Genomic DNA, 15,730 nt, shown 5'->3' with positions numbered 1-15,730 from the left:
CCACCGTTAGAAGTGAATACCCTTGTAGCTTCAAAGCCTGGCTGCTTCCTGCTAGGGGAATCCTTTCTTGGGAGGTGTTAGCTGGCCCTGATTGCTTCTTGTCTGGAATTTCCCTATTTTCTGAGTGTTGCTCTTTATTTGCTGTCCTGATTTTAGAGATTTTTAAAAATATTGTTATCCAAATTTGGTTCATTTTCCTGATTTCCTCCTTTCTGTTGACATTGTCCACATGCTTGTGTATTTCGATAGCTTCTCTGTGTCGTCCGACATGGTGGTTGTGAGAGTGGTCCAGCATTTCTGTGTTCTCCAATAATATTTATTATTTGTTTTATTTATTTACTGCATTTATATCCCGCCCTTCTCACCCCGAAGGGGACTCTATGTGGCTTACAAATTTTATGTACATACTATATATTGTATTATTAGCATAGCACAATATTAGCATTATTTATTACTATATTGCACTATACCACTATACTGTAATATTATTAGTAATATTGCATATTACTGTGTCCAGATTGGTTCATCACATGCTGGCTATGGATGACTTCTCTGAATAAGTCAGCTTCCCTCTGTGGTCAGTGGTTTGCTTGATGTAAGAACACTTCTCCTCCGGGTGGGTCAAGGGAACCACTGACCGCAGAGGGAAGCTGATGAAGAAACACAACCTACAAACTATCTCCCGACCCTTTGAGAGAATCATACAAGGACAAGAGCAGGGGTCCTCAAACTTTTTAAGTTTCACAGATTCACAGGCCCTCGGACTGTTGGGGAGCCGGACTATGATGAAATAGTTAAAAAAAATTAGGATTGTTGTTGTTGTGTGCCTTCGTTTCAGACTTAGGTCAACCCTAACATAAGACCATAGATAAGCAAAGAGACCTCCAAAGACCATCTAGATGGTTTCATAAGACCATAGGTAAGGAAAGGGGCCCTCAAAGGCCATCTAGATGATCTCATCAGGCCATCAGAAGACCATAGGTAAGGAATTGACCCTCAAAGACCATCTAGAGGATTTCATAAGACCATAGGTAAGGAGAGGGACCTTCAAAGGGCATCTAGATGATCTCATAAGGCCATCAGAAGACCATAGATAAGGAAAGGGACCCTCAAAGACTATCTGGATGGTTTCATAAGACCATAGGTAAGGAAAGGGACCCTCAAAGGCCATCTAGATGATCTCATCAGGCCATCAGAAGACCATAGGTAAGGAATTGACCCTCAAAGACCATCTAGAGGATTTCATAAGACCATAGGTAAGGAGAGGGACCTTCAAAGGGCATCTAGATGATCTCATAAGGCCATCAGAAGACCATAGATAAGGAAAGGGACCCTCAAAGGCCATCTAGATGATCTCATCAGGCCATCAGAAGACCATAGAAAGAGACCTCCAAAGACCATCTAGATGGTTTCATAAGATCATCGGTAAGGAAAGGGACCCTCAAAGTCCATCTAGATGATCTTATAAGGCCATCAGAAGACCATAGATGAGGAAAGGGACCCTCAAAGGCCATCTAGATGATCTCATCAGGCCATCAGAAGACCATAGATAAGGAAAGGGACCCTCAAAGGCCATCTAAATGATCTCATCAGGCCATCAGAAGACCATAGATAAGGAAAGGGACCCTCAAAGACCATCTAGATGGTTTCATAAGACCATAGTTAAGAAAAGGGACCCTCAAAGTCCATCTAGATGATCTTATAAGGCCATCAGAAGACCATAGATAAGGAAAGGGACCCTCAAAGGCCATCTAGATGGTCTCGTAAGGTTATCAGAAGACCATAGGTAAGGAAAGGGACCCTCAAAGGCCATCTAGATGATCTCATAAGACCATCAGAAGACCATAGGTAAGGAAAGGGACCCTCAAAGGCCATCTAAATGGTCTCGTAAGACCATAGGTAAGGAAAGGGACCCTCAAAGGCCATCTAGATTATCTCATCAGGCCATCAGAAAACCATAGATAAGGAAAGGGACCCTCAAAGACTGTCTAGACCAGGGGTCCCCAGACTAAGGCCCGGGGGCCGGATGCGGCCCTCCAAGGTCATTTACCTGGCCCCCACCCTCAGTTTTATAATATAATATTTTATATCATTTTAATAATATATTGTATTTACATATAATATTGATAATAATATTATAATGTTATACGATATAATATTGATAATACCATATAATAATATTAATTATATGTTATATATTACATATAATATTACAGTATAGTGATATCATTCAATATAGTAATATAAAATGCTAATATTGTGGTATGCTAATAATATAATATATTGTATGTACATACAGCTGCTCTGAGTCCCCTTCAGGGTGAGAAGGGCGGGATATAAATGTAATAAATAAATGTAGTAAATGAATAAATAAATAATTTTAGAGTTAGGCTCGCCCAAAGTCTTAAATGACTTGAAGGCACACAACAGCAACATTCCTAATTAACCTGACTATCTCATTGGCCAGAAGTAGGCCCACACTTCCCATTGAAATCCTGATAGGTTTATGCTGGTTACAATTGTTTTCATTTTTAAATATTGTATTGTTCTTTCATTGTTGTTGTTTTGCACTGCAAATAAGACATGTGCAGTGTGCATAGGAATTTGTCTGGTTTTTTTTTTCCAAATGATAATTCGGCCCCTGCACAGTCTGAAGGATTGTGGACCAGCCCTCTGCTTTAAAAGTTTGAGGACCCCTGATCTAGATGGTTTCATAAGTCCATAGGTAAGGAAAGAGACCTCCAAAGACCATCTAGATGTTCTCATAAGACCATCGGTAAGGAAAGGGACTCTCAAAGGCCATCTAGATGGTTTCATAAGACCTTAGATTGGGAAAGGGACCCTCAAAGGCCATCTAGACAGTCTCATGGGACCATAAGTAAGGAAAGGGACCTCCAAAAGCCATCTAATGGTCTCACAAGGCCATAGCTAAGCAAAGAGACCTCCAAAGACCAGGCAGATATAGGTCAACTCAACCAGAGACAACCAGAGACATCAGCCATAGCAGAACACATGATGACTGTTGGCGGTTTACAAGTCATGGGACCCGTGATGGGAAGAGTTTCACAGACAGATCTTTGTCAGAGAAAGGGAAAGGCAGCCTACTATCTCTTTGCCCCAGAATCTGCTTGAAAAAACCCTTCCTTCCTTTTGATCTTTAGTCTCGAAAAACTGTCAGTTTGGGCGAAATGAGTGACCTTTATGGTCATATAGTGTTTCCAACTCGGTGCTGTGCTCCGGACCAACCTGCACACAAATCCCACTCTCGGTTTCTTGGGGTTCATCTGGCATGATGTGATTTGTAGTTCGCCCACAACCTTACGCATGTTGGGCCATTTCAAAAAATGACTTTTTCAAATAAGCCAGGGAATGAAGTCAGTAATAGTATATCGGCAAGGCTGTAATGTTTGTGTATGTTGTATATTCTGGATTTAGGAGATCATAAACTGTAATTGTATTACTTTACAGCACTGGTTCCCGAACTTATTTGGCCAACCGCCCGCTTTCCAGAAAAAAATATTACTCAATGCCCCCTGGAAATGGGGGTGTGGCTTAGAGGAGAGGGTGTGGCTCCTGCTTAAGAGGGCGGGCCACAAATGGGCAGCTAGGACTGGGATGGGCGGAGTTACGAGCTCTGAGGCAGGGCTGAGCTTCTATCTCTGTCCTGCAGCGCCTTCCAGGACACAGAGGGCAGGGCTAGAGGAGGGGGCGGGGCCTCTTCCCAAGTGCCTGACGGGGCTGAACCTCTATACCCCGACCCCGTGTTCTAACAAGCGCCTCAGGAGAAGTATAGAGGCTCAGCCCTGTCTCGCGCTCTTGGGAAGAGGCCCCGCCCCTAGCCCTGCCCTTTAGTCCTAAAAGACCTTTCAGAAGAAATATAGATGCTCAGCCCTATCTCAGGCTCTTGGGAAGAGGCCCCGCCCCTAGTACCGCCCTTTAGTCCTAAAAGACCTCTCAGGAGAGGTATAGAGGCTCAGCCCTGTCTTGCGCTCTTGAGAAGAGGCCCCGCCCCCACCCCTAGCCCCACCCTTTAGTCCTAAAAGACCTCTCAGGAGAGATATAGAGGCTCAGCCCTGTCTTGCGCTCTTGGGAAAAGGCCCCGCCTCTGCCCCTAACCCCACCCTTTAGTCCTAAAAGGCCTCTCAGGAGAGATATAGAGGCTCAGCCCTGTCTCAGGCCCTTGGGAAGAGGCCCCGCCCCTAATCCTGCCCTTTAGTCCTAAAAGACTACTCAGGAGAGGTATAGAGGCTCAGCCCTATCTCGGGCTGTTGAGAAGAAGCCACACCCACTACTCTAGCTCCGCCCCGTGTCCTAACAGGCGCCTCAGGTGCTCAGCCCTGTCTCTGGCACTTGGGAAGAGGCCCCGCCCCTCCCCTGGCCCCCCCTGTGTCCTAATAGGTGCCATCGCTGCAGCGCCCACCAGGGGGCAGTAGTGCCCACCTTGGGAATCACTGCTTTACAGGTTTGCTTTTGCTAGGCCTCTGGGTATGTCGCACTATCTCAGCCTCAGAGGAAACCCAATAACGGCGCATCGCAACAGCAGAGCAGGGGTGTGAGTCCCCAAATGAAGACGCCACCGCATTTGGATGCTAGGATTGGTTTATTTCACGAGCAAACGTGCCACCGGGATCTCCGGGCCTCGCCGACCCTTCAGCCCATGATCTCCTTGATCCACGGAAGGTAGGCAGCGACCCGGGTGTAAATGGAAGGGGGGACCTGGAAGCCGTAGGAGACGATGCCATGTGCCGCTCCGTTGCACACCATGGCACTCCCGGAATCGCCCTGCAAAGGAAGGAGGAGCGAGAGGGAACGTCACCAGTGCGCATTGAGGAACGGAGGCCCATTGAGGCATCAGCAAGAGAGCATCAATGAACATTTCATTTGGACCGCAGCCAAGGAGCATCAGTGCGCATTGAGAGAACTGATGTTCATTGGGACCTCAGCTAGAGAGCATCAGTGTGCATTGATAGAAGTTACGTTCATTGGGACCACAGCTAGAGAGCATCAACGCGCATTGATAGAACTGATGCTCATTGGGACAGTAGCTAGAGAGCATCTGTGTGCATTGATAGAAGTTATGTTCATTGGGACCTCAGCTAGAGAGCATCAGTGTGCATTGATAGAAGTTATGTTCATTGGGACCTCAGCTAGAGAGCATCAGTGTGCATTGATAGAAGTTATGTTCATTGGGACCTCAGCTAGAGAGCATCAGTGTGCACTGATAGAAGTTATGCTCATTGGGACATCAGCTAGAGAGCATCAGTGTGTATTGATAGAAGTTATGCTCATTGGGACCACAGCTAGAGAGCATCAACGCGCATTGATAGAAGTTATGCTCATTGGGACATCAGCCAGAGAGCATCAGTGTGTATTGATAGAAGTTATGCTCATTGGGACATCAGCTAGAGAGCATCAGTGTGCACTGATAGAAGTTATGTTCATTGGGACATCAGCTAGAGAGCATCAGTGTGCATTGATAGAAGTTATGCTCATTGGGACATCAGCTAGAGAGCATCAGTGTGCATTGATAGAAGTTATGCTCATTGGGACATCAGCTAGAGAGCATCAGTGTGCATTGATAGAAGTTATGCCCATTGGGGCCTCAGCTAGAGAGCATCAATGTGTATTGATAGAAGTTATGTTCATTGGGACATCAGCTAGAGAGCATCAGTGTGCATTGATAGAAGTTATGCCCATTGGGACATCAGCTAGAGAGCATAAATGTGTATTGATAGAAGTTATGTTCATTGGGACCTCAGCTAGAGAGCATCAATGTGTATTGATAGAAGTTATGCCCATTGGGACCTCAGCTAGAGAGCATCAACGCGCATTGATAGAACAGATGCTCATTGGGACATCAGCTAGAGAGCATCAACGCGCATTGATAGAACAGATGCTCATTGGGACATCAGCCAGAGAGCATCAGTGTGCATTGATAGAAGTTATGCTCATTGGGACATCAGCTAGAGAGCATCAGTGTGCATTGATAGAAGTTATGCTCATTGGGACATCAGCCAGAGAGCATCAGTGTGCATTGATAGAAGTTATGCTCATTGGGACATCAGCCAGAGAGCATCAGTGTGCATTGATAGAAGTTATGCTCATTGGGACATCAGCTAGAGAGCATCAGTGTGCATTGATAGAAGTTATGCTCATTGGGACATCAGCCAGAGAGCATCAGTGTGCATTGATAGAAGTTATGCTCATTGGGACATCAGCTAGAGAGCATCAGTGTGCATTGATAGAAGTTATGCTCATTGGGACATCAGCTAGAGAGCATCAGTGTGCATTGATAGAAGTTATGCTCATTGGGACATCAGCCAGAGAGCATCAGTGTGCATTGATAGAAGTTATGCTCATTGGGACATCAGCTAGAGAGCATCAGTGTGCATTGATAGAAGTTATGCTCATTGGGACATCAGCCAGAGAGCATCAGTGTGCATTGATAGAAGTTATGCTCATTGGGACATCAGCCAGAGAGCATCAGTGTGCATTGATAGAAGTTATGCTCATTGGGACATCAGCCAGAGAGCATCAGTGTGCATTGATAGAAGTTATGCTCATTGGGACATCAGCTAGAGAGCATCAGTGTGCATTGATAGAAGTTATGCTCATTGGGACATCAGCTAGAGAGCATCAGTGTGCATTGATAGAAGTTATGCTCATTGGGACATCAGCCAGAGAGCATCAGTGTGCATTGATAGAAGTTATGCTCATTGGGACATCAGCCAGAGAGCATCAGTGTGCATTGATAGAAGTTATGCTCATTGGGACATCAGCTAGAGAGCATCAGTGTGCATTGATAGAAGTTATGCTCATTGGGACATCAGCCAGAGAGCATCAGTGTGCATTGATAGAAGTTATGCTCATTGGGACATCAGCTAGAGAGCATCAGTGTGCATTGATAGAAGTTATGCTCATTGGGACATCAGCCAGAGAGCATCAGTGTGCATTGATAGAAGTTATGCTCATTGGGACATCAGCTAGAGAGCATCAGTGTGCATTGATAGAAGTTATGCTCATTGGGACATCAGCCAGAGAGCATCAGTGTGCATTGATAGAAGTTATGCTCATTGGGACATCAGCCAGAGAGCATCAGTGTGCATTGATAGAAGTTATGCTCATTGGGACATCAGCTAGAGAGCATCAATGTGCATTGATAGAAGTTATGCTCATTGGGACATCAGCCAGAGAGCATCAGTGTGCATTGATAGAAGTTATGCTCATTGGGACATCAGCCAGAGAGCATCAGTGTGCATTGATAGAAGTTATGCTCATTGGGACATCAGCCGGAGAGCATCAGTGTGCATTGATAGAAGTTATGCTCATTGGGACATCAGCCAGAGAGCATCAGTGTGCATTGATAGAAGTTATGCTCATTGGGACATCAGCCAGAGAGCATCAGTGTGCATTGATAGAAGTTATGCTCATTGGGACATCAGCTAGAGAGCATCAGTGTGCATTGATAGAAGTTATGCTCATTGGGACATCAGCTAGAGAGCATCAGTGTGCATTGATAGAAGTTATGCTCATTGGGACATCAGCTAGAGAGCATCAGTGTGCATTGATAGAAGTTATGCTCATTGGGACATCAGCTAGAGAGCATCCGTGTGTATTGATAGAAGTTATGCTCATTGGGACATCAGCTAGAGAGCATCAGTGTGTATTGATAGAAGTTATGCTCATTGGGACATCAGCCAGAGAGCATCAGTGTGCATTGATAGAAGTTATGCTCATTGGGACATCAGCCAGAGAGCATCAGTGTGCATTGATAGAAGTTATGCTCATTGGGACATCAGCCAGAGAGCATCAGTGTGTATTGATAGAAGTTATGCTCATTGGGACATCAGCCAGAGAGCATCAGTGTGTATTGATAGAAGTTATGCTCATTGGGACATCAGCCAGAGAGCATCAGTGTGCATTGATAGAAGTTATGCTCATTGGGACATCAGCCAGAGAGCATCGGTGTGTATTGATAGAAGTTATGCTCATTGGGACATCAGCCAGAGAGCATCAGTGTGCATTGATAGAAGTTATGCTCATTGGGACATCAGCCAGAGAGCATCAGTGTGCATTGATAGAAGTTATGCTCATTGGGACATCAGCCAGAGAGCATCAGTGTGCATTGATAGAAGTTATGCTCATTGGGACATCAGCTAGAGAGCATCAGTGTGCATTGATAGAAGTTATGCTCATTGGGACATCAGCTAGAGAGCATCAGTGTGTATTGATAGAAGTTATGCTCATTGGGACATCAGCTAGAGAGCATCAGTGTGCATTGATAGAAGTTATGCTCATTGGGACATCAGCTAGAGAGCATCAGTGTGTATTGATAGAAGTTATGCTCATTGGGACATCAGCTAGAGAGCATCAGTGTGTATTGATAGAAGTTATGCTCATTGGGACATCAGCTAGAGAGCATCAGTGTGCATTGATAGAAGTTATGCTCATTGGGACATCAGCTAGAGAGCATCAGTGTGTATTGATAGAAGTTATGCTCATTGGGACATCAGCTAGAGAGCATCAGTGTGCATTGATAGAAGTTATGCTCATTGGGACATCAGCTAGAGAGCATCAGTGTGTATTGATAGAAGTTATGCTCATTGGGACATCAGCTAGAGAGCATCAGTGTGTATTGATAGAAGTTATGCTCATTGGGACATCAGCTAGAGAGCATCAGTGTGCATTGATAGAAGTTATGCTCATTGGGACATCAGCTAGAGAGCATCAGTGTGTATTGATAGAAGTTATGCTCATTGGGACATCAGCTAGAGAGCATCAGTGTGTATTGATAGAAGTTATGCTCATTGGGACATCAGCTAGAGAGCATCAGTGTGCATTGATAGAAGTTATGCTCATTGGGACATCAGCCAGAGAGCATCAGTGTGCATTGATAGAAGTTATGCTCATTGGGACATCAGCTAGAGAGCATCAGTGTGTATTGATAGAAGTTATGCTCATTGGGACATCAGCCAGAGAGCATCAGTGTGTATTGATAGAAGTTATGCTCATTGGGACATCAGCTAGAGAGCATCAGTGTGCATTGATAGAAGTTATGCTCATTGGGACATCAGCTAGAGAGCATCAGTGTGTATTGATAGAAGTTATGCTCATTGGGACATCAGCTAGAGAGCATCAGTGTGCATTGATAGAAGTTATGCTCATTGGGACATCAGCTAGAGAGCATCAGTGTGCATTGATAGAAGTTATGCTCATTGGGACATCAGCTAGAGAGCATCAGTGTGCATTGATAGAAGTTATGCTCATTGGGACATCAGCTAGAGAGCATCAGTGTGCATTGATAGAAGTTATGCTCATTGGGACATCAGCCAGAGAGCATCAGTGTGCATTGATAGAAGTTATGCTCATTGGGACATCAGCTAGAGAGCATCAGTGTGCATTGATAGAAGTTATGCTCATTGGGACATCAGCTAGAGAGCATCAGTGTGTATTGATAGAAGTTATGCTCATTGGGACATCAGCTAGAGAGCATCAGTGTGCATTGGTAGAAGTTATGCTCATTGGGACATCAGCTAGAGAGCATCAGTGTGCATTGATAGAAGTTATGCTCATTGGGACATCAGCCAGAGAGCATCAGTGTGCATTGATAGAAGTTATGCTCATTGGGACATCAGCCAGAGAGCATCAGTGTGCATTGATAGAAGTTATGCTCATTGGGACATCAGCTAGAGAGCATCAGTGTGCATTGATAGAAGTTATGCTCATTGGGACATCAGCCAGAGAGCATCAGTGTGCATTGATAGAAGTTATGCTCATTGGGACATCAGCTAGAGAGCATCAGTGTGTATTGATAGAAGTTATGCTCATTGGGACATCAGCCAGAGAGCATCAGTGTGCATTGATAGAAGTTATGCTCATTGGGACATCAGCTAGAGAGCATCAGTGTGTATTGATAGAAGTTATGCTCATTGGGACATCAGCTAGAGAGCATCAGTGTGCATTGATAGAAGTTATGCTCATTGGGACATCAGCTAGAGAGTATCAGTGTGCATTGATAGAAGTTATGCTCATTGGGACATCAGCTAGAGAGCATCAGTGTGCATTGATAGAAGTTATGCTCATTGGGACATCAGCTAGAGAGCATCAGTGTGTATTGATAGAAGTTATGCTCATTGGGACATCAGCTAGAGAGCATCAGTGTGCTTTGATAGAAGTTATGCTCATTGGGACATCAGCTAGAGAGCATTAGTGTGCATTGATAGAAGTTATGTTCATTGGGACATCAGCTAGAGAGCATCAGTGTGTATTGATAGAAGTTATGCTCATTGGGACATCAGCTAGAGAGCATCAGTGTGCATTGATAGAAGTTATGCTCATTGGGACATCAGCTAGAGAGCATCAGTGTGTATTGATAGAAGTTATGCTCATTGGGACATCAGCTAGAGAGCATCAGTGTGCTTTGATAGAAGTTATGCTCATTGGGACATCAGCTAGAGAGCATCAGTGTGCATTGATAGAAGTTATGTTCATTGGGACATCAGCTAGAGAGCATCAGTGTGTATTGATAGAAGTTATGCTCATTGGGACATCAGCTAGAGAGCATCAGTGTGCTTTGATAGAAGTTATGCTCATTGGGACATCAGCTAGAGAGCATCAATCGTTGGGACAGCAGCTGGAAATCATAACAATGAGGGTGCCACTCACATTGCTGACATCGCAGATCGAAGAACGGCTGCCGGCGCACAGCATCTGGTCGGTAATTTCGGGGCGGAAGAGGAGGCACTGCCTGCGCCCAGGGATGGTGACGTTGGTCTCAAAGAGCTTGGAGGTGACTGGTCCCCTCTCGTCGATGCGCCCCCATCCGGCCACGAAGCACCGCGTGTTCTTGGGCAGGTCGCTGTCGGTCTTCGGCAGAAGGATGGGCTGGACGAAGCGGTTGAGCTTGGCCTCGCGCTCCAGCTGGGCGGAAGAAAAGAAAGAAGGAAGCAGAGCCCGGGAGGAGGCTCCATCTCTCTCTCCAGATCCATCATATATCGCAGTGATTCCCAAAGTGGGCACTACCATCCCCTGGTGGGCGCTGCAGCGATATTAGGAGATGGGGGCGGGGCCAGGGGATGGGTGGGGCCTCTTCCCAAGTGAGCACCAGAAGCACCTGTTAGGACATGGGTGGAGCTAGAGGAGTGGGCGTGGCTTCGTCCCAAGAGCCCGATACAGGACTGAGGATCTATACCTCTCCTGAGGCGCTTGTTGGGACACAGAGGGAGGAGCTAGGGAAAGAGGCGGGCCCTTCTTCCCAAGAGCATGAGACAGGGCTGAGCTTCTATATCTCTCCTGAGAGGCCTTTTAGGACTAAAGGGCGGGGCTAGGGTTGGGGGCGGGGCCTCTTCTCAAGAGCCCGAGACAGGGCTGAGCTTCTATATTTCTCCTGAGAGGCCTTTTAGGACTAAACGGTGGGGCTAGGGACAGGGGCGGGGCCTCTTCCGAAAAGCATGAGACAGGGCTGAGCCTCTATACCTCTCCTGAGAGGACTTTTAGGACTAAAGGGCGGGGCTAGGGGCGGGGTCTCTTGCCAAGAGTCCGAGACAGGGCTGAGCTTCTATACCTCTCCTGAGAGGACTTTTAGGACTAAAGGGCGGGGCTAGGGGCGGGGTCTCTTGCCAAGAGCCCGACACAGGGCTGAGCCTCTATATACTTCCCCTGAAGCATTTGTTAGAACACGGGGGCGGGGTATAGAGGTTCGGCCCCATCAGGCACTTGTGAAGAAGCCCCTCCTCTAGTCCCGCCTCCTGTGTGTTGACAGGCACTGCAGGATAGGGATAGATGCTCAGCCCTACCTCAGAGCTCGTAAGTCTGCACATCCCAGTCCTGGCCACCCATTTGTGGGCCCGCCCACATCCCCTCGCAGCCCTGCATCTTGGACTAGGGGATAGGCTCAGCTCCACCCTCTTGAGCAGGAGCCACGCCCACCGCTCTAAGCCCCGCCTCCAAATAAGTTTATAGGGATGTGAGGTATATGGGAAAAGATCTCCCCTTCTCACCTTGAGCAGAAGGATGTCATCGTACGGAAGGCCTCTCATAAAGTTGAAACCGGGGTGCATGTGGTAGCTTTCCACAGCCAAGACTTGGGCAGTCTCTTCGATGGCGTTCAGATCGTGGGCCCCGAGGATGACCTGGATGTCACTTAATGAAAGGAGAAGAGCATCCACATGTCAATCTAGGCCGGGACATTTCCACGTTGTGGATCGCCCCAATCCCGTAGGAGGGACTCACCCATTACAATGGGCCGCCGTCATGACCCATTGGGGCGCGATGAGGAACCCTCCGCAGGCGAAGTTACCATAGACCTTCAGCGCCACCGCATAGGGCCGCGAATGGGGCCGGGCTTCGTGCCCACCCACGATCTGGTGGCGCAGGGTGCCTGCAAAACAATGTGTTTACATAGGGGATCCTCAACTAGGATCCAAAGCTAGGCTTCCTTTGAATCTGTTGCTCGCTTGCAGTACCGCCAACAGTCACTAGGTGGCAGAGAGGAAGCTGCTATTGGGTTGAGGATATGTATCTATATATATAAAAAAGAGTGATGGCATCACGGCAACACACAAAACAACAAAACTACAGGCCCCCCAACCTCGAAATTTGACAACACAACCCATCATCCACGCCTCTAGTTTGATACAACAAAAAGAAAAGAAAAATAAAGTCCTAATTACAGGGAGAGGAATAATTGTTTTTATCCAATTGCTGCCAGTTAGAAGGCTAAGCTCCTCCAACTTGGTCTCCTAGCAACCCAATAAAAAATAATTAAAAACACTAAAAAATTAATACAATAAAATACTATAATAACAGAAAATAACTAAAAATAATACAAGAAAATAATAAAATATAATAAATAAAAATATAACTTACAATAAAATTAATAAAAATGCAAATAAAGTCAAATAAAAATTACACAACAATTTTTAACCAATACCACCACCACTTTGCCACAGCAACGCGTGGCCGGGCACAGCTAGTTTATTATATAATAATAATATAATATACACATGTATTTATTATATAATTATAATATAATATAATTAGGAGCAAGCTGACAACAAAACCACTGGGCCAAATCATACCAGCTGCCATTGGGTAGGGGATATATATGTGTTTATTATTATCTATATATATAAAAGAGTGATGGCATCACGGCGACCCACAAAGCAACAAAATTACAGGTCCCCCAACCTCGAAATTTGACAACACAACCCATCATCCACGCCTCTAGGTTGATACAACAAAAAAGAAAAGAAAAATAAAGTCCTAATTTGAGAGAGAGGAATAATTGCTTTTATCCAATTGCTGCCAGTTAGAAGGCTAAGCTCCTCCAACTTGGTCTGCTAGCAACCCAATAAAAATAATAAAAAACACTAAAAAAATTAATACAATAAAATACTATAATAACAGAAAATAACTAAAAATAATACAAGAAAATAATACAATATAATAAATAAAAATATAACTTACAATAAGATTAATTAAAAAATGCAAATAATGTCAAATAAAAATTACACAACAATTTTTAACCAATACCACCACCACTTTGCCACAGCAACGCGTGGCCGGGCACAGCTAGTATAATTATAATATAATATAATTAGGAGCAAGTTGACAACAAAACCACTGGGCCAAATCAAACCAGCTGCCATTGGGTGGAGGATATATATGTGTTTATTATTATTATATAATAATAATAATAATAATAATAATAATAATAATAATAATAATAATAATAATAATCAGGAGACCGAAAGCTGCCATTGTGCTGAGGATATGTATGTTTAATATATTATAATAAATGTAATGTGCATAATTACGACTAAGTTAACAACAAAACCACTGGACCAAATGACACCAAATTTAATAATATTATAATATAATCAGGAGAAAGGAAGCTGCCATTGGGTGGAGGATATATATGTGTTTATTATATAATAATAATAATAATAATAATAATAATAATAATAATAATAATAATAATATCAGGAGACAGAAAGCTGCCATTTGGCTGAGGATATGTATGCGTTTATTATATTATAATAAATGTAATGTGCATAATTAGGACCAAGTTAACAACAAAACTACTGGGCCAAATCACACCAAATTTGGCCCCAATATTCTTCACTTTCCAAGGAGTGACCTTGCAGCTTCAAAGCCTGGCTGCTTCATACCTGGGGGACTCCATTGTTGGCCAACTTGAATACCATTGATAATAATAATAATAATCTGCACGCATCATCCGAAAATACATCACACAGTCCTAGACACTTGGGAAGTGTTCGACTTGTGATTTTGTGATACGAAATCCAGAATATCTATCTTGTTTGTTGTGTCATAAAATAATAATAATAATAATAATAATAATAATAATAATAATAATAATACATCACACAGTCCTAGACACTTGGGAAGTGTTCGACTTTTGATTTTGTGATACGAAATCCAGCATATCTATCTTGTTTGTTGTGTCATAAAATAATAATAATAATAATAATAATAATAATAATAATAATAATAATAATAATACATCACACAGTCCTAGACACTTGGGAAGTGTTCGACTTTTGATTTTGTGATACGAAATCCAGCATATCTATCTTGTTTGTTGTGTCATAAAATAATAATAATAATAATAATAATAATAATACATCACACAGTCCTAGACACTTGGGAAGTGTTCGACTTGTGATTTTGTGATACGAAATCCAGCATATCTATCTTGTTTGTTGTGTCATAAAATAATAATAATAATAATAATAATACATCACACAGTCCTAGACACTTGGGAAGTGTTCGACTTGTGAATTTGTGATACGAAATCCAGCATATCTATCTTGTTTGCTGTGTCATACAATGACGTTGTGTCAATAATAATAATAATAATAATAATAATAATAATAATAATAATAATATAATCAGGAGACAAAAAGCCACTATTGGGTTGAATAAATAAATATATACATATATATATGTACACACACACACACATATATACACACATATAATGTACTATAAGAATATATTATTATGTCATCATATATAATAATACTATAATATTATAATCTTCTATACACATAATAAAACTGATCTAGCTCCCACTACTCGGGAGACTCTAGTTGTTCAATGAATATCTCGTCGAGTCTCAACCGATTTTGTGGCAGCCACAAAAAATGAAGTTTCTGGAGGCTGGATGGCTATCTGTCAGGAGGGCTTGTGTTGTGCCCTGAGTCTCCTACTCACCCGTGAAGGCAAACTGGGCAGAAGAGAGGAGAAGAAGGACAATTCGGGGCTCCATCTCCGCTCCTTTCCTTTGCTTCCAAAGCAGAATCGCTTTCACCGTTCTGTCTTTTATATACTGCTATCTGCCATCTCTGACATGGGAGATGATGATGATGATGATGAGTAGGAGACAATGAGCTTTGTCGAAAAAGAGATGCACAGGAAAATATGAAGGAAGGAACAGGGGCAAAAAATAGTTAGCACTGAGTTAAGAACAAAACCATTGGGCCAAATCATACCAAATTTAAGTTAGTAGACATGTCCAAAAAATCGTTTTGAATTGTATATCGGAATTATTTCGGATTGTTCTCGCTTTTTGAGACGCATTCCGAGACATTGTCTCACAGCGCAACCGGCAATGTAATTGTTGGCCCATTCTCTAATTGTCTCTTAATGTTTCATTAATTTTTTAAAAAATATATATTTAAAAATATTTTTTAAAAATTTTTGT

General features: G+C 43.5%; 1 protein-coding gene across 1 annotated transcript; it reads right to left on the bottom strand.

Moving 5' to 3' along the window:
• Nucleotides 1-4,581: 4,581 nt before the first annotated feature.
• On the bottom strand, nucleotides 4,582-15,378 carry LOC134293226 (mast cell protease 2-like). Its single transcript, XM_062960186.1, has 5 exons — nucleotides 15,241-15,378; nucleotides 12,232-12,379; nucleotides 12,000-12,141; nucleotides 10,666-10,920; nucleotides 4,582-4,782 (listed from the first exon to the last, which is right to left on the bottom strand). Exons 1-5 carry the CDS (start codon nucleotides 15,293-15,295, stop codon nucleotides 4,651-4,653), a joined length of 732 nt encoding a protein of 243 aa, XP_062816256.1. The 5' UTR covers nucleotides 15,296-15,378; the 3' UTR covers nucleotides 4,582-4,650.
• Nucleotides 15,379-15,730: the final 352 nt, after the last annotated feature.

This window comes from Anolis carolinensis, unplaced genomic scaffold (assembly GCF_035594765.1).
Source record: "Anolis carolinensis isolate JA03-04 unplaced genomic scaffold, rAnoCar3.1.pri scaffold_7, whole genome shotgun sequence".
In the NCBI taxonomy this organism is placed as follows: domain Eukaryota; kingdom Metazoa; phylum Chordata; class Lepidosauria; order Squamata; family Dactyloidae; genus Anolis; species Anolis carolinensis.
The sequence above is the reverse complement of the archived record's forward strand: the minus strand, read 5'-3'. Positions and strand labels throughout refer to the sequence as shown.

Bases quoted from the DNA above. Each gene is read 5' to 3' on its own strand.
- LOC134293226 (XM_062960186.1), bottom strand. From the start codon at position 15,295: ATGGAGCCCCGAATTGTCCTTCTTCTCCTCTCTTCTGCCCAGTTTGCC. The intron at 10,921-11,999 runs GTGAGAAGGGGA...TCTTCCGCCCAG, and splicing joins ATGACATCCTTCTGCTCAAG to CTGGAGCGCGAGGCCAAGCT. The intron at 4,783-10,665 runs GTGAGTGGCACC...CTTCCTTTGCAG, and splicing joins CGATCTGCGATGTCAGCAAT to GGCGATTCCGGGAGTGCCAT.